The sequence below is a fragment of the Trichosurus vulpecula genome, chromosome 9 (genome assembly GCF_011100635.1).
Source record: "Trichosurus vulpecula isolate mTriVul1 chromosome 9, mTriVul1.pri, whole genome shotgun sequence".
NCBI lineage: Eukaryota > Metazoa > Chordata > Mammalia > Diprotodontia > Phalangeridae > Trichosurus > Trichosurus vulpecula.
Window position 1 is genome coordinate 95,754,718 of NC_050581.1, and position 20,046 is coordinate 95,774,763.

Below are 20,046 nucleotides of genomic sequence, written 5' to 3' on the forward strand. Positions count from 1 at the left end.
CATGTCAGTTTGTCACATAACACAAATGCATTCATCCACACAAATAACAGACAAAATCTAAGATACAATTGTGGTGCTATCAGGATCTCCTAATATAAGAATAGAGAATGAGGCGCAGGGCTTCTCGAGTAGATTTTTGTGAAAGAAGTCAAAAAGTCTGGTCTACAAAAATGATGCTAAGGTACCGAAACGGGTCTGGCCTACAATCCACAAACAAAGCTTTAAAGACTGAAACTAAAAAGTGTTGCAGTAAAAGAGAGGACAATCAACTACACTACATGTTATTTGTTTTGTTCTTATTTTGATGTGTGTAGATATTTACACAAAACATTTATTAACATTTATGGGAATTACCCAAGTAAATCCCCTGTGCTGTGATAGAATAGATATTACTATGTGTGCTTTAGCCCCTGGGTACAAAAATAGTTTCCGTGTTAGGAGACAAAATCCTAAGGGACACACTGATACACCATAATACCAGAACATGTTTTTCTGGATAGAGAATGCTATTTTTGTTCATATCCAAGACAGAATTCTCTACTGCAGTAAATCCCTAACAATTTTATAGGATTTTATTCTCCAAAAATATTTAGCTTTTCTAATCCAAAATTATCAAAAGATGCAATCCTTATTAGCAGACCTATCTAACTACCTATACGTACAGACATTTTATCCCTGGAAGAAAAATAGCTGAAAATCTAATAATGTTCAAATATTTTTACTTTTAGCCATAGCTGAATCTTAAGTTAGGCTCCTCAGCTGTTGCATCATTTTTTTCCTTCAAAATAAAATGAAGAACTTGAATATCATCACACATAATTTGGAGTATTTAACATTATGTCAGGAATATTGCCCATAGTTTTCCCTTGTGGAAACCTATGGGAGAGTTATATCTTTAAACTAATTTTACTTACAATATTCCATTGAATAACAAGACTGTCTCACTATAATCAGTATAGTGGTAATGTAATTAATCTCAAAATTGCTGTGGGGAGTACATGGCATCTCAGTTGCTTATCTTAACAATCAAAATGAGTAAATTACTGAAGCATGTTGGGAAAGAACCACTTATTGTAGGAAAATGCTAACTGAGTAGCCATTCTTTTGATTCCACTTATTGTAGGAAAATGCTAACTGAGTAGCCATTCTTTTGATTCCACTTATTGTAGGAAAATGCTGAGTAGCCATTCTTTTGATTCCACTTATTGTAGGAACATTAACTAAGTAACCATTCTTTTGATTTCTAAAGAAAAAATGGATTAATATCAGGAGAGTCCTTTTGCAAACCCAGGTTGAGCCGAAAAAAAAATTAGATGAAATATTCCTAATAGTTATTTGTAGTTTGCTATAAATATGTGGGGTAAAATTCATGTTGACACCCAAAAAGCAAAAGTCGTTGGGTTAAAAGCCATCATTACATAATCAACTTTTTCTAGCAATTGAACATTGTAGTGAGTTGCTTTATGTTTCCCCCTTAAAAACAATAACAACAACCCAGAAAAATATTACTTTTATCCCTGGTGTGAGGTTCTATGAACTGTGAAGTTATCAAAGACCCAGACCCCTGTGTTTAACAACACCTACCTGCAGAGTGATAATAATGTCAAAGAAATGCTGCGACAGACTATAGCAGTACAGTGCTCCATACTGCAAAGCTTTCCCCACTGGAACTGAATCACGTTCCAAGTTCAGTGACACACATTTACCTAATTTAAAGTTTACAAAAAGTGACAAAAGAAATAAATCTGAGCCAACACAGGCAATGATATTCCATATTTTAGGGTCCACAGAAGGAGAAATATTGTTCTGCTCTCTGCTAGTTTAAAAGGATGAAGCTGTACCGTAAAACTTTTATCTTCTAAGGATGCTAATAGATGAACCTTCTCATTGTTGCTGCTAAAAAGAGTTGACTCCTCTCAGGAGAGAGTTGACACAGCATTTTGAAGGGATTATCCTGCTCAGTACATTGGTTCCATTATACAGTACTAAAACCCTGAGAAAGCATTAAAAAAAAAAAACTGAGACAAGAGAGTAAGACACTTCTCTTAGAAGCTAGATAGATCTTTACCTCGAAAATGGAAGAAAAGCAGGCAACAATATAGGCAGATTATCGCCTAATCTGCCCTCTTAACATATAAAAAAATTGAAATGTAAGTAAAACAAGCACTGAATAATTAAAGAAATGCATAACACTAAGGGCCTGATTTTAATTTGCATAATTTTTCCCTTAATAGTGCCTAATTAAGACATCAGTTTTTTAAAAAAAAAAATCCAATGGAACTCTAAGATTTTCCACACTGAATTAACATTAAGGACTTTTAATGGATGTCTTAATTAGACTTTGTTATTCATGGAAATCTTACACAAATTAAAATCAGGCCCTGTGTGCACTGTTCCCAGCTGAGTCTCAGCAAAATGCTCTGTGGAACTGAAAGACTTTTAAATCCATGCTTTGACAGCAAACTGTAGTCTTAAACTGATATATATCACAATCCCATGGTTTTTCTTAATTAGCATCAATATTATATCCAATAAAAATAATGTATCATTTGAATTTTTTTTTACCTAAAACTGACTGAAAATTTATCTTCGAATTTAAATTTCAAAAACTATGCAGCTAGTCCAGAATGTTAGTCCATAGGGTCTAATAATCACTGACTTTTTAAATAACCCAAAGGAAGATTCATTTGTTGGTATTCAAAACACAACTTTCAGTCAAGCCTACAGTTTTATCTCTGAGTTTTTAGCAAATGAAAAACTGATATTCTCCCTTATTTCTTGTCCTTATATTAAACTAATTTCTTTTTAATTAAAGGATTATTAAAAAAATCTAGAAGTTTATATCCATACCTTCGATTATCATTTCAACAACTGTGTTAACACAAAAGCTCCTAAATCTCAACAAATTCATTGAAATGGGCCATGTAGAGTTAGAAACTTTGAAGCGCATGGAGGGAGTGGGGGGTGGGGGGGAGGAATCAGATACCAGACCATACCATACAAATTACATTACATTCACACTGGAAATATTACCATTACTGACAAACAGCTTTGGCTGAAAGTCTGTCCTACAGAAGAGATCACATAGCATTATTATATGCCCATCTGATTGGAAGAAAAAAAATGGAAACAAACAAACAAAAACCTTTCTTACATCAAATCCCTAACCCATGACTTTGCCATCAAGAACCACACTGCCTTATGATAAGGCAGAAATGCACCTGAGTTACTGTTGTTGTTTATCCTTCTTTCTTGAAACCATGACATCAGGGAGGTGATGCCATGACAAGCAAGGAAATTGGATTTAAGTGAGGGAGGGCTGTGGACCATCTGAATCACTATACCTGCAAACAATCCCTAAAGTTACTATCAAATGTTTACAAAAGAATAAGTTTGTAGCTATGTCACCCATTAAATACAGTCATGTCTGTGCAGACTTAAGTATCCCTCAAACACAGAAAATGTTTACACTATGAAAGCTTATTTTAATTCCCAATAGCTTGTCTATGAATACAACTCTGTTCGTTTTGTATGTTTATTTTAACACATACCTTGCTATTCCCCTAATTCTGTCATATACCAGGTTTTTCAAAACTGTGAACTGCTTCAAGCTTTTTTGCTAATGTGGTTCCTGCTTAGACTCTCCAGTCAATGAAAATAAGAGAAATTAAACAAGTTCATAACAAATTTTCACCTGTAAGGAAATCCTCTTACTAATTGCCACTCAACCAGATGCAAGACAAAAACTTAATGAATCACTGAGAACCTTCCTGAGTTTAGAGTTCAAAAGTTAATGCCATGACAGTAATTATTCTTGTACCCTAACAATGAGCATCCCAGAAGACAGAAAGGGGAAGATGACAACATTTGCTTCGTTTTAATATGGTGTTCTCATGACATTTCTCTGCCCTGCCCCCATCCTCTTTACCTGGCTTGTCTGTGGACTAGATGGGTCATAAGAAGGTACATAATTCTTCAGAGTATCCTGAGGATTCAGGTGAGGAGGATATCTGATTGTGGGATGAGAAAAGTAGCTTGTTGGGGCCGGAGGAAGGATAGCTTGTGCAGGGAATGGCAATGGCGACGGTGACGTTCTGGTTGAGATGACTAGGGGGAAAAACAAAGAAAAAAAATTGGTTAAGATTTAGTTTTCTGGACTTTGTAGTTCCTATTCTTAAATATGAAGTCAGAAAACATGCTGCAGGATAATGTTTCAGTATTTTTTTTTAAGACAAACGAAATACTCTTAAAATATTTGCCCCTCAATTCTTTCTTTTTGTCTGATCTCAGCCAGTCTGTCTCTCCTCCCTTTTCCTTCTCCTCTTCCTCTTCCTATTCTTGCTGTCTCTCTGTCTCTTTGTGTTGTCATCTCTGGGTCTCTGTCTTTATCTCTGTCCCTTTCTCTACATGTCTTTCTCTCTATTTCTCACTGTGTCTCTAGGTGTCTTTATCTCTCTGTGTCTCTCTCTACACTCTTACTCCTCCACTTCCCCCACCCCCAACTAACAATTCTGTTTCCACAGATCCATAAGTATTCACAAAAATTTTTCATTTGTTATGGGTTATGGCATTGCTTGATATAGTGTTTCTTTAAACAAAGCAATGATTTCCCAGCTCGGCAGATACTTCATGAATTTTGATCAATTGAAAATGTTTTAAAGAAAAGGACTCACAAAATTTTCATTAAGGTTCATAACAGAAACAAATCTCACTGTAAGTAAATGTAGTGAATTTTTCCTTGCTATGTAATCCTATACCTGTCTATGGATGTGGGAAGGGGAAGCCAATAATTAGGAACCAATAATGTCAGGAATAATTAGTTGACCATTGTGTAAATGCTAATGAATGTTCAACCTCAGGGCCTGGGAAAACCTTCCTCCAAATGAAAATATTTCTTTCAAAACAAAAAGGGATCTCTCCTTTACATATTTTCTCTACACTCTTTTTATTCCTTTCCTTCTACATTCTCTCTCTGCAGACCAATACACGCAATGATCTCATTGCTAATGAAACATTAAACACAGACAACATGAAATAGAAGCTTCAAGCTTTCAAAGCCATGTTAACTTCCCCAAAAGTTTCCTACCATATAGTTGATAATCCTTACTATGTGAAAATATTACATATAATTTATTTAATATATCATGTTCATATGGATATTTTATTACTACAGGCAATTTTTAACACAGGCATTATCTGAGACTTATCCACTTAATTTCCGAATGATATTAAAAAAAACCCAAAAGATAGAGGCACTTTACTGTACCATAAATATCTCTACAATATAGGAGTAATAGCAATATAAGTAAAATCTTGACATGATTTTAGGCACATTAAGAATACATTAAATAACTTCTTCTTGTTTACCATTTTTCCAGGATGCTAAATTTTAAATTTAAAAGTTTGCGCACCAATTCTGAGCCAAATTACCTAAGAGCAGAAGATATGTTCTTCCTATGTTCTTCAACTAAAAGACCTACAGCATGACTTAACTAAAACTCCCTAAATATACACCAAAATTTACCTTTCAAATATAGCACTTCTTTCCCCCAAAAGGAGAATTTTTCATAACATACAAGAACACATAGCAAGGAAAGTGCAGAATAAATTCAATTATAAGGTTCCCTTCTTTGAGTTTGATCAGATTTAGGTACAGCTTTTAAAATAAAACCCCACAAATGAGATTTTCCCCCATCTTGGTATAGATGCAAAGGTCGAGCAGACAAGAAGAAGCATGTTAAAAAGGAAACAGCACTATGTTAGAAATCGAGAAACTTGGTTTTAAAATCTCACCTCCAACACTTGCTATCCTGTGTGACCAAGTAAGAACAAGGTCCTTAATAAAATATAACATAATAAGGCTTACTACCAACTGCAGGGAATAGTGGAATTTTGAGGTAGAGGGAAGTTTAAAGATAATCCAGTCTAATCTCTCCATTTTGCAGATGAGGAAACCAAGGCCCAGAAAGCTAACATGACTTACTTGAAAACACATAGGTAGCTATGGAGTAGAACTGGGATTTACACCCAGATTCTGCTACTCCAAATACCGTTTTCTTTATTCTCCCTCATTTGCGCTCTTTTTAGGGTTTTGAAGAAAGTGATGGTGTAAACCTCAAAGTGCTGTGTGTGTGAGTTGTTATTTACGATTAATATTGCTAAATATCAACTCTTAATATCAATGATAATCAATATTCTTAAGTACATAATTGTAATAATAAGTAAATACACGCTGCATTGATCTTGTCCAAAATTACAAAAGTTGGCACTAAGCTCATCACAGCAGTACGCAGGCTTTGAATTGTTTTTCCAACTGTGGTGATGTGTTTTTATTATGCAACCACATTCTCTTAACAGCTCCCCTGTGTGGCTAACAATAGGCAGACATCTGGTCAGATTTAGGGGGGCAGGTATGGTGTGAGGCTGTCCTTGTTCTCCTCAACTATGTTCAAGTTGGCCCAAACTGAGGTCATTTTCCAGACAAGATCTCAAATCAAAGGTAAATATATCTGTTATTGCTTTCTTACACAGAACTTATCTAAGTTCTCGTAAGAAGATAATATAAAGTAATATAGAGAAAAAATGTAAAGGGTTTTTTTTTTTCACCTTACAAGAAACACATTTATTATAGAGGGAAGTTGACCCTGGATTTTCAAATGGCTCTGTACAGTCTCTAAAAGGTCTCATCAAGCTGGAAGAGCTTCTAGTATGAGATTGGTGATAACAGACTGCATGGCTGTCACCTGGTGACCAGCTAAACACAGAGATTCTTCTGCAGAGGGTGACAACCATCAGGGATTGATTTTTTTTTCTGCCATGGGATTTTATAAAGACTGTCTAGTAATATGCAGATGGTGTAGAAGTTTTGTTAGAGAGGGTGACTTGAGATAAAGAAAGTTGTGGATCCCATTGGTAGTGTAGCTAGGTTGTGCCACAGATACAAAACTGGACCTGGAGTCAAGAATACCTTAGTTCAAATTTAGCCTTAGACACTTAACTAAGCCACTTGACCCTAGGCAAATCACTTAACTTCTGCCTTGTTTTCCTCATCTGTAAAATGGAGGTAAAATAACACCTATCTCCTGAGGTTGCTGAGGATAAAATAATACTTGTAAAGTGCTTCACAAATCTTAAAGCTCTATATAAATGCTAGCTATCATTACTTGTGGTAAGGACTAAGTAAGTACTAGCATAATACATACATGGACAGATCTATCTTTGCTTCTTATCTTTGAAAATACCTACCCAGAAGAAAGTTATTCCAGGATCAAAGCCATGACAGTGACAAACCTTAAATATATCCCAGCTCAGAGCCTTGCTACTGTATTTTCCTCTTGACTTAGAAGTTTAAATTTGTTAGAACTGATTGATTACTACAGATCTCTCAGTGTTAGCACTGCCTGAAGCAAACACGTATGCATGTGTATACCTGTGTGTACGTATGTATGTGTGTACATGCATATGTTTATATATATATATATATATATATATACACACACATACATATGTGTGTATGAATATCACTTCTGGCTGGTACATCTCTCTCTCTGGCAATCAGGGTTAATTGACTTACCGAAGGTCACACAGCTAGTAACTGTCAAGGGTCTGAGGCTGGATTTGAACTCTGGTCCTCCTGACTCCAGGGCCAGTGCTCTATCCACTGGGCCACCTAGCTGCCCCTTGGTACATATTTCTCTTAACTATAACTTCCTTCATTTTAGATAGTGCTAGTTCTTTCCCTCCCTCTCCCTCCCTCGCTCTCTCTCTCTCTCTCTCTCTCTCTCTCTCTCTCTTTCTCTCTCTCTCTCTCTCTCTCTCTTTTTCTTTATAAGCCTAGGAGGAAGTAGAAGACAACTTGACATCAACCAATGTAGATTTACAAGTACCACAAACTAAATGTTGCCTATTGACATTTTTAAAGTCCACTACGAATTTCACTACTTTAAAGGACCTGTAATTTCATAGGTGCAAGGTTCTTTTACCAATTCAGAATACAACCTTCTCTATAGCTTAGTGGATTATAACTTAAAAGTTATTGTGACAAAAGAAATAAAAAATCACCTGTAATCAACTTGGTGATAAAATTCTTTAAATTTAGGCTAGTCCTTGGAAAAAGTTATAGTTCATTACTGGACTTGGATTGTCTTTTATATTAAGGTCTAAAAAATCTGATTCTATCTGTGTTAAAAAAAAGAAGGAACTATCCTCCACTCTAGAAATTAACAGCCACTAAAGAACATGAGAATGTATAGGTACATGTGTATGTATATAGAGAAAGAGAGAAAAAGACAGAGAGAAAGAAAGAGAGAGAGAGAGAGAGAGAGAGAGAGAGAGAGAGAGAGAGAGAGAAATTAAGTATTTAAATTTCTCTCAGGCTTACAACCATATTCATATATAAAGATAAGAGTTTGTAAATAGCATGTATTGTAATCTAACTGTGTGACTTCCTAATTCTATGACTCTGGGAAAACCTCTACTCCTCAGTTTCATCTATAAAATAACCTCCAAGGTCTTTTCTAAGTCTAAATCCTATTATGCAGTGAACAATCCAAATGTGTGTATGTGTATGTGGGTGTGATTATGTATGGGTACACACACATATATTTGTCATACTGATAAGTACTCATTTATTTCTCATTTTTGCTAAAGTAATTGCCAATAATCTGATGATTCGGCAAAGTAGATATATTAACTGACTTGATATTTATTTTCTCTTTTAATTTGTAAACCCTAAATCATCATATAAATATGATTTAATAATCATTATCATCTAATAATAATTCATTATGAAGCAAAGCAGAATGATTAGTTGGTAAAAGAAGCATTGTAAGCTAACAGTCAAGAAAGAAAAAAAATCTACATTTTTTGGTTCTGAACATAGGATCCTGCAATTTACGTTGTTTCACTCTCAGACAAATCCTGATAAATGAACAGCAAATTTCACCCACAGAAATACTGTTTATGTGACTTCATGCTTTTAAAAATGCTCCAAAATCAACAATCTACTTGATGACCCTTCTCTTTCCCTCAATGAAATGTATAGGATTAGGACCCATTAGCAGGGTCCTAGTGATTACAGCTTGTGCCCCATCATTGTGGACGTGGGCCAGAAGCTAAAGAAACAAGAAACCTTCTCTAGGCAACTCCTCACCACTGTGTGCAACTCCTGCGATTCCGGGATGGTGGTGCTGAGGAAAAGTGCTCAATCTGGGCGAAGAGTCCTGTGGAGACGTGGGGCTAAACAGCGGCTTGTCAGGCTTCTTCAGAGCAGTGGGAGAGGACATATCTGCAAGGGTGAGAAATGGTTTTGGCAATGTTAAGCTACAGCCCAGAAGTGAACGTGCCAGAGGACAGACACTCTTGTCCAACATCCCACTCTTCTTTTATCCGTGATCCTTTGAAAACAGGTGCACCTCTTATCATTTGAGTGGCTATCCTGTCAATTTAAAGTTTATGTAACACTTTCTGCTTCTCAATGAAGATGACTTAAAGGCTTCATTCGTCAATGTGCTTTTTTCTTTTCTCAGAAAGGTTAAAAAAAATGGTGATACGGTGGCCTTCTGGGTGAGACACAGAACTCTGTTTATTGATTCTCTGTGGCTCAAATAAAGCCTTGCCCAGACATTCCCCACTAATTTAAATTTAAATGGTTTCAAGGAGTCTTTGTTTTCTAGGGCCCAGACCACACTGTTTATAAAATAGTGGCAAACAGAGTACAGATGTCATAAAGGATCTTTCAGGTTGGAAAAGAGAGAATTAATCAGTATCTTAAACTGTCAGTTATACCATTTGTCTGACATCTTATATGATAACAACAATAGCTAACACGTATGAAGCACTTCTAGGTTTGCAAAGAGCGGTTACTATCAATTTCATTTATAATTTTATTTCATCCTCACAACAACCCTGTGAGGAAGGCGCTATTATTTTTGCCTGTTTTACAGATGGTGGAAGCTGAGGTTGAACAAGCTTAACAGAACCAAGTACAGCACTGGTACCACTTCCTGCCTTAAAAGGAATCCAACCTATTGATTTTGCCATATTTTTTAAGTTGATATAGACAATCACTATTAAAAGAACACCAATAAGGAAAGCTTTCTGGTACTCCTGAAATCTATACCACTCATATTTTAAGAATGCTTTAAAAATCAACTTTTTAAAATGAAGAGATTGTTTCATAGTTCTATAGTTTCATGTCTTTAAATCTAACATTTAAGAAAAAACTTTCATCATAATAAAAAGCACTTAACAAAATTAATTATTTGATTTCAGCATTTCATCACTCTGCTATTGTATCATCTAACAGTTCGATGATAGATATCACTGTTTAAAAAAGAGAGAGATCTATCAGCTAGAAATACTAGCTCTCTCAGTCATAGTTTTTGACTAATACAGTTAAGTTGATCACCACTGTTACACTGGTCAGAAACAGCACACTTTTGAAACAAAAAATCAGAGAACTAATTCCATATACTTCCAGAAAGAGAAAATAAGTTTAAAAAAAAAAAAGACGGCCAATTAAAATATTGTCATTAGGATCCCTGTAAAAATGAAGAAAGATATTCAATTTGTATAAAAAGCTTTTAACATTAGGGTTAACTGTAGCTAATAGACCTTAAATAATGCTAAAAATTAATGTATGACTAATATGTAATGAAATAAGGATATTAAAAATATACACATTTTTAATCTGATTGAGGGTGGCACGCTATACGATGTACAATCAAAAAAAATCAGACTTTTAAAACTGGAAGAGATGAGATATTTTAAATCATCAATTCCAACTGCCTCATTTTTATAGATGTTGTAATCACAGTTTTAATTACTCCACTAGAATTCCTAATTTGAAATGGACTTTCAGAAAAGGATGACAGTGGCTTTCTATTGCTGCTCTAATGTACTGCCTTTACAGCAATGTTTGAGTTCAAGTATGAAGTTTCAAATAAAATTGACATATGATCCATCTGTTGTTAAGAAGTCCACCATATAAATTATAAAGTATAACTACAAATCATTTCAGAACAATTCAACACAAATGGTCTTTCCCACCTAGGATGAATGCACCTGGTGATGTGATCTTTGGAGAAGATCAACCGAATCAAGGCAGTGCCACTGGTGCTCATTATTTCAAGACTTTCATTACAACCAGCTGAATCCACAATAACAAGTTCCTTAGAAGGGGGGGAGGGGACACACAAACCATAGGTGTTCATGCAAAAGTTCATATTACACAGGTGATTATGCAGTTTTAGAGATGCTACCTAGGCATTTTCTTTGCTAAAATCATATAATTAGCTTTATGAAGTAATTAGGATAGCTTCATTTATTCTTTCTGTTCTCTCTCTTGCATGTACTGATTTGATGGTCCCTTCATGTTCTAAATACACTCAGGAATTACAGATGCAGAAAACAAGAAAAATTGGACAAAAACTATTTGCACAAGTTATGAATATCACAAAGGGTCTCCCCTTCTTGATCAGTAAAAACAGTTTGCAGTTTTTATTAAAAATATGCGGGCTTCACTGAGGTCCATATTTTTATAGGATTCACTTTAGAAGAAAATAAGAGTATTATTAAGTTTAATTATATTTTATTTTCTTACAAAGATATAGCCTTGTTAAATGAAACAAGATAAAGTGAGGTTTGGAATTCGAGACATCTTAGAATGACTAGTCAAAGGATGTAGGGGATTATTTGGTATTACAGTATAAAGTAAAAAAAATGTAACTTTTATTATAATTTTCTTTTAAGTTAGTAAGCACCTGGTTGCTCTCTATTTTCACAGCAATCATAGGTTAGGGATACAAGTATGGGTATATAAGAGAAGGAGCTATTGTTGTCTTGTTTTTTGGTAAGCAGATTCTTGCTTCTCAAACGATGTTCTCATTTAAGTATGAGGGATGGAATGGGGAAAAAAAGGAGAATCACATAGTAAGGAAAGCATTTTGAGAGCTAAGGAAAGGTTTGCCTGAGGTTTCCATGAGGGACAGGCAGGCAATAAGAGAGACACAAAGGGATTGTTGTGGGGGTTTGAAACCAGAATGAGAAATTTAAATTTGATTTGGAAATTAAGGATGAGCCAATGAAAGAGATATAGAATATGGTAGTGTCTCAAAGGTGACTTCTTTCTTTCTCTTCTCCTTTTCTTCCATAAACACCCTCTTCTAAGTCACCTCATACCTGTAACAGCTTTTTTTTTGTACCTCTTGCCTCCAAAACATCTTATTCTAACTTATCACACAGAGTTTCTAGAATGATCTTTTGAGAACATCATTGTGACTGCATCACTCCCCAGTTTAAAAAAATACAGAGGTTCTCTGTTATCTATTACATCAAATATTTGTCATTAAATCTCATTTACTGTTATTTCTGTACATTCTAGCCAAGATATTTGCATATAATCTCTTAAACCAAATTGTACTGCCTCCATTATTTGGCACATGCCATACCTTCTGATTAGAATGGCTGTCTCAACACCTGGAAAATTTAGCTGAACATTTATTCCTTGCAGGGAATTATCAAAGATAGACCCCCCCGCCTCCCCAATTTGACTCATCTTAGTACAGTGCCTGGCACAAAGTAAGCACTTAATAAATGCTTGTTGACTTGATAACACTTTTCCAAACTCGGTACAACATAAAGTATTAGTTATTAGTATATAGCTTCGTATGTTTTTCAGTTGTTTGCACAGATGCATACATGTTTATGAAGATTGGTTCTAATTCAGTTCATGCTAATTGAGGACAGAGTGAATTTCTGTTTGTGTATATAAGTTTTTTTATATATGGTATTATTGCTATTGAGTCCTTTCAGTCATGTTCAACTCTCTGTTAGACCATTCGGGCTTTCTTGGCAAAGATACCAAAGTGGTTTACCATTTCCTTCTTCGGCTCATTTTATAGATGAGGAAACTAAGGCAAACAGAATTAAGTGACTTGTCCAGGATCACACAGCTAGTAAGTGTCTGAGGCTGGATTTGAACGCAGGTCCTCCAGACCTGGCGCTCTAACCACAGTACCACTTAGCTGCCCTTTTAATATAATATACCCTCAATAAATGTTTGGAAATCATAGGCTAATCATGGGATGATTTCCAAAGTCCATGGAACTTTGAACAAACTGGAAGTTGGGAAGAGACAGACCCCAACAAAGAGAATGAGAAGAAACTTTAAATAACCTGAAGATGGGGAGGAAGAGAGAAAAGTAAGAGAACTCAGTAAAGAAGAAGGAATCAAAGGCAGGGTTAAAGGGCACATCTTGCTATCAAAGAGAGGGACAATGGGGGAAAAAAAGAGGAAAAATATCTATTCAAAAGACAAGAAAAGGTGACAAAAACCTGCAAGTGATGGGGTTTATTGTTACTGCTCACTCCTATATGTGCATTTCTAATTAGGTGATTAGCTCTAGGTTTTAGAAGCCATATGGTGAAGATGATATGCAGCTTAGAATCTTTTCTTTCATAAGTCAAATACACAAAGGGTTAACATACAAGGCACATTTTACTAGCACTTCTGACATATCGAGTTTTAACTCTTATCTACTTTGTTCAAATCTTCCCAAAAAGCTGGGGAGTTATCATCATGGCTCATCATTTCCACTTAAAATCCTCTTGTTATTTTCATACTTTGTACCATGCTTGGCTTAAGCCATGGTATGTCATATATTTTACAGCATCACATCAAAGCGGGGCAGGGGGGAGGTTAAAATAAATAAATCAACTTCTTTCCCAATAAGGTAAACCCATCTACAAAGAGAAGCAGAATGTGAAAAGAGGCACTGTGAAAGCCAGCCTATGTACTCTACTCAGCGGCAGCTTGCACAAATGGCGCTCCAGATGTATATCTGTTCAAATCAGCCCAAGGCAACAATTTTGATCAATTCTAATGTGATAAAATGCTGCAGGGAAAGTGTGCAGAAACGTGTTTACGTCAGCCCTTAATTAAACTGTTGTTCACTTCCAAAGAACCTTAGGAAACACTAATGAGACATGAGTTTGGGCAATTTCCTCATCAAAGCAAAGACCCTCTTCCTCTGTCTGTAGCAGCCTGTCATCCAAGTAGCTCCCTGGATAAATGTCACATGGCACACCAATCAGCTAGCCACCTGTTAGGAGAACTTCACTGGAGTCAACTAGTGATCTAGGGCAAGTTCAAACATCCACCTTAACACCTGCCTGTCCCGGACACCTGTTCCATTTTCATCGGCAGCCCAGCAATATGTGAGCTTTTCAAATATGCTTAAGGTTTAAAATAGGATTCTATAATCTCCACAGGAGGCACATTCCTTATTCTAGAAAATGGGTGTATTGGCATAGCTCTTTAGATATAGATACGGATATTTTATATACATACATATATATGTGTATATATATATATACATATATATATATGTCTTTATGGATAGATAGATATATGTGTTTGGATTTTATTCTCTTCCATAATGACACCTAGGGTTTTCATCTACTTCAGTCAATTATGTAATAACACAAGAATTTCTTGGATTTCTGGAAGCTATTTTAAGAATGCCAAAACACTGACTAAATTGAAATATGTTACCTGTTTGATTACTGTGCTTTAAAAATGCATTCTTTTAAAAAATCATTTTATTTTTAATTTATGGAATATTTCTATCTAGGTAACCAAATCCTCAAGCATCATTTAGTCTTTTGACAATCCAATGCATTTTTTTCTTCTAAATCTTTAATACGCTGGCTATTCTCTTTTACAAGACAGATGGATTTTTAAAGAGTTCTCATTGGATATCATGTGTAGGCATCATCAGTTATTAGTGTTTCAAAACTCAGTTGAGAAAATAGTTACTTTATTTTCTTGTCCTTAAATCAGATTCTTCTGTTTACCAAGGGCTTGACATCTAAAATAATTCTTCTCAAGCACTGTTAAAACCTTTTACATTGTTTTTTACATTATCACAGCTGCTAAGCATTTGCCAGTCTCCTGTTTTGGTAGCAGGAGGAACTTAAGGTGTAAAGAAAACAGTAGGGAAACTCCTGTTAACACTGCACCTCTGGTGTGAAGAGTTTGAACAAGAACACCAGAGAAGGGACATTTACATGGATGGAAGCGACTATTGGTAATAATCCAATTCACTGGCTCTAACCAGATTGAAGTAACAATATTTATTAGTCTATATTTTTATTTCTCTACATCCTTATAGATATAGAGGCATTTCTTTTTCTTTTTATTTCTTTGCAACTCTGTATGCTTAGTTATTGGGGCTTTAGAAAATAACATCTTAGACATGAGGCATTCCACTGCTGCATAAGAGGCAGCCTGACATAGTAGAGAGAGTCCTAAACTTGGAGTCAGGTAGTCCTAGGTTCAAATGCTACCTCAGACATTTACTGGCTGTATGGCCCTGGCCAAGTCACTTATCCTTTCTCAGTCTTAGTTTCCTCTGCTGTAAAAATGGGAATAATAACTGTTACAATGTAAGATCCTTGAAGACAAGGACTGTTTTAGTGCCTGACGCACACGGTAGATGGTTAATAAATGGTTAAGGATTGGCTGAATAACACCTGTAACTCCTACCTCAAAGGGCTGCTGTGAGATCAAATGAGATAACATATATAAAGCGACTCTTAAGACACTATATAAATGCCAGTTGTTATTGTATCTTGAACATCTAAGACAGACTTCTGTTCAGCTCTCACCCAAACATCCTCTGGTGTTTCTCTGTCCTCTTTTCAGAAATATAGCTTTCTTTTAAGTTCGTCAACCATCATAAAGGATTTCGCTAGTGTAGAAAGTAGTTTATCTGGGATGTCTGGGGGGATGGCAAGGGGAGAATGGAGAAAACAAATTCCTCGCATAGAAGATGAATGATACTTGAAAGGAATCTGAGTAGACAGAGAATAGAAATAGCTGGTAACTGTAGGACAGAATTTAGAAATGTCTGTCCCGGGTCATATCCCCATAGCTATTGCTACAGTACAAGTGGCCACTGTGTAATGTGGAAAAGGGAGAGACAGTTGTTTAGTTAGCAGTAGCCACCACCATCATATTGCTCTTCCAAATTGTTTATTTTATAACTTCTTCTACTCTTCTAAGCCTCACTTTTTAATGTTCGGTGTACTTGTCATGGAGACTGTTGCAAAGACATTTAACTAGTCTCTCCCACCTCCTCTAGTTTCTGCTTCTTTTAATCTCTTTTAAAGGTGGCCCAGAGTTGATATTCCTAACGCAAAGGTTTCATCCCATCCCTCCAGTGCTCCAACATATTTAAGGACTCCCCACTGCCTGCTGCACTTGTTAGAGTTGTTTGTCCTTCATTCTCGAAGAGGACCATGACGTCAGGAGGGTGGTGCCATAACCTGCAAGTCAATTGGATTTAAGTGAGGGAGGGCTGTGCAAAGTCACCAGCCTCACTCTCTCCTGCAGAATCTCCTATTGCACTACAATTAGCTTCACATCAAAGGCTCTCTCCAAAATCGACTTCTGAATGACTTGGCTGTTCTTAATGAATATTATTCTTTCTCCCATAGATACACTGTAGACCAGTCAAACTGGTCACTGCCACTCAGCACAGATCTCACTTCCATGACTTTGCTCTCATTTTTCCACCTAAGAACCTTCCCCTACCTCCAACTATTGATATCCTACCCTGCTCAGACTTTTCCTCTTCCATGAAGCCTTTCTTGATCTTGTCCAACAGTAATTGCAAACAATTTCTGAGAGCATGCTGACTTCCTCTTTGTCCCAGTCACAGTCTACCATGTATCATACTTGTGTGTATGCAGAGCCAGATTCCCTCCCCACCCTCCAACACCCAACCCTGAACCCCCTTAGACTAAAAGCTACTTGATCTGGGACTATTTTGTTTTGTTTTGTTTTAGATTAGGTCTTCCTGTCTCGCAGCCACTCCTGGGCCCAATCTCCTTGCTGATTGACAACTGAGGCAAGAATGTAGGATCAACCCAGGAGCTTTATTTGACCTGCTCTGTTGCCAGCCTGGGCCAATTCTCCCTTGTTCAGGCAACCTGGTGGCCCCCTGCTCCCAAGAACTCATCACATTGGTGCCAGACTTAGTACGGACACTCAATCAGCTTAGCCCACCACAGCTCAGAGCTCCCAAGCTCAAAGAGATCCTCCAGTCTCAGCCTCCCCAGTAGCAGGGATATAGATAGGGCGCACCATACCAGGCCTGTTATTTTTCCTTTTTGAATTGCCAGGACCAAACACAGGGTATTACACAAAGTACCACTGAACAAACATTTATTCAACCAAGAAAGTGCTTAAAACATGTTTGTTCAATTACCTCGCCTTGTTGAATAGGTATTTTTTGAATGCCTCAAAATAATTTCATCTGCATCAAAATGTTGGGGAGGAAGGAAGTCTTCAGGGGGTGAAGTCATAATGTGGCATATCCTTTTTAGCCCCTCTAGACACATCCCTGTATATATTTATCATTCAATCAATGTCAGCTGCTTTATGGGTGCTCACAGTAGGAAATCAAGGAATGCAAAGAAAACTGTGAGGTTTTTCCCCCCATATGATTTCCTAGGCCCTAATATGACAAACAGGCACAAGATAAATGATAAAAAAGGACCAGTCTGTAGATTCTCTTACTGACTCCCTTTTATATTCCTTTACAGATATACTTCAAAGGCCATGACCCAAATTTGTTAATGAGCACTATAATTAATTTTATGCCCATAACATTATATGCAATCAAAATTTTATCAATCACTGTAACATTGCAAAGCTTCCTCAAGGAAATCAAAAGCCACTCAAAAGATCAAATGGCCTAGCAATCTATATGGGAAAAACTAAATGGAGGAAGAATGTATTTGTCTTCCCAAAATTGTAATATCCATTGGGTGCATAGCCCATTGAGTTAGTTCATCAGTACATATACCTTGAACGGGCATTACAGATAGATGAATTAGCTAGACCTAGAATTGAGTAGAAGGAGAAATGCACACTGGGTCACATCTGGGAAACTGTGTAGCTGGAAATGGAAAGATACATAGTGAGTATAAGAAGGCTGAAACACATTACTGAAGTTAAGTTATGTACAAGTGGCATAAAAAGTATCATGAAGAATGAATATGACCAGAAAAGTAGGTGGGCTGGTCCACTAGCGAGAATAAGAAATGAGAGATACATAACACCTAAATTTGTACTGTTGACCATGAAAATGATGAAGAAAGCCACTAATATGTGGGGCAGATATTTTAAGGTCTTAAAGAAGAACATGAAAAATAATCATATAGGATGAGAGTGTGTCAATGAATTGCCATCTCTACATGGGTGAGGAAGTAGTCAGAGTGATAAAGAGGTAGATTCATTGAAATATTGAGATAATGCTACAATGAAATATTGGAATGACTCTTCATATATCATATGGAATGGTGATTTGTTAATAATAGATCGTTATTATAGGTTGTTGGCATTACAGTAAAGAATATATGCCTTAAATCAAACTACACAAATTTTTTGAAAATGCATTGGTTCTATAGATTTCTCCTTCATTCATACCAGAGTTCAGCTTCTATTATATTTACTTATGCATTGGGTTCCCACAATAGATTGTAAACTCTTTGGGGGCAGGGACTATTAAAGAATCCCAGAGCCTCCAAATTGGAAAGGACCTCAGAAGCCATCTAAGACCATTTCCATAATGGTTCATGAATAAATTTTACAACATACTAGAGGAATGTTGACTTATTTTTCCATCTTTGTTTCTATTTTCAGAACATATCACAGTGTCTTGTGCAAAGTAGTTGCTTAATAAATGTTTGTTGAATAAATATTGAACACTGGATTTTTTAAGAATTCAACAATTTAAATGAAAGTACCTAAACATACCTCTCAAATATTTCAGTGGATTTGATATCTTCATAATGTGGGTATTCCCTTCAATGGTACTTATTAAAGTCCATCTATGCTTTCTAATTTTGTATTTTTGTCCATGCCCTTCTATAAATTCTTTTTTTTTTAAAAAAAGATCTATCCAAGATACTTAGGCCTCCCTCTAGGTCTTTTGACATTTTGTGGTCACTTAGATTTGTTATCAGCAGTTCTGGTTAAAATATAACTTCCACAATTTATTTGGTTCAAAGCGAAGGCTTTAAGATTTTTTTTTAAATCTTAGGCAAAGTAAAGAGGATCTCACTAGGGTCCCTTCCAGCTCTAAAATTCTATTATCCTTTGATTCTCTGACTTATGGCAAATGATGTGAATAAATACCTTGCACACCCCAAGTTAACAACAAGTCCTTGAATGTTATGACAGGACATATGGACTAAATCCCTCAACAGTCATTTGAAGAGGATTCCAGATGATTAAAAAAATTAGCTGCCATATTTTAAAAGTATCTTTCCCTATAAATTTATATTTAGTCTACCCTAAAATAACTTCAGGAAAATAAGTTATATCCTACAGATGAGGCGAGACAATTTTGCAGGCATTCACTGCAATATTCCTTCTCTATAAACCAATTCTTTTCTATATAACAAAATATAGTAATGGGGGGGGGCAGGCTAATAAGAGTTCTCACTTTAAACACAATGATGTTTTATCTCGACTACTATTTAAGTACATTACTATGCTTTTCAGCAACCAAAAGCATTAAAGTAGTCGTTTAAATCAGGGTTTTGTGTGCGTGTGTGTGTTTTTTCAAGTTAGCCAAACTCAAGCACAGTAGCATGTTAGTACAAGTCTCCATTTATCACATCCTTCTATATAAAAAAGGTCTCTAGGCTACACCTACACTGAACAAAGATAAAGCCCAAACCTCTTTGAAGCTCACAATAACACCTTACTGAGAAGTAAAAATCCTTTGAAGAGTGAAGAACCGTGCTAAGAGAATGAATACTGAATACATGAATACGCTTTTAAAAAACACTTCAAGATGCCTTTTGTCCATTAAGTGATTTCATTTCAGCAGATTGACAATGATAAAGTGTCTTGAGTACTGTCAGAAAACCTAATTTGAAGGGGGTTGGGGAGAGTACCAAACAATAATGCTGGATTTGGAGTATATTGTAGTCACTTATTAAATATTGGCATAGGTAAATTACTGAGAT

General features: G+C 36.0%; 1 protein-coding gene across 6 annotated transcripts in view; it reads right to left on the reverse strand.

The window, feature by feature from the left end:
• Positions 1–20,046, reverse strand: part of NFIB (nuclear factor I B) — a 273,344-nt gene that overhangs the window by 42,763 nt on the left and 210,535 nt on the right. For all 6 annotated transcript variants that reach the window (XM_036737850.1, XM_036737851.1, XM_036737855.1 and 3 more), the window contains exons 7-8: positions 9,152–9,286; positions 3,929–4,107 (exon numbers count right to left, since the gene is read on the reverse strand). In XM_036737850.1, the coding sequence (XP_036593745.1) occupies positions 3,929–4,107; positions 9,152–9,286 (314 nt within the window). The remainder of the gene's footprint in view (positions 1–3,928; positions 4,108–9,151; positions 9,287–20,046) is intronic.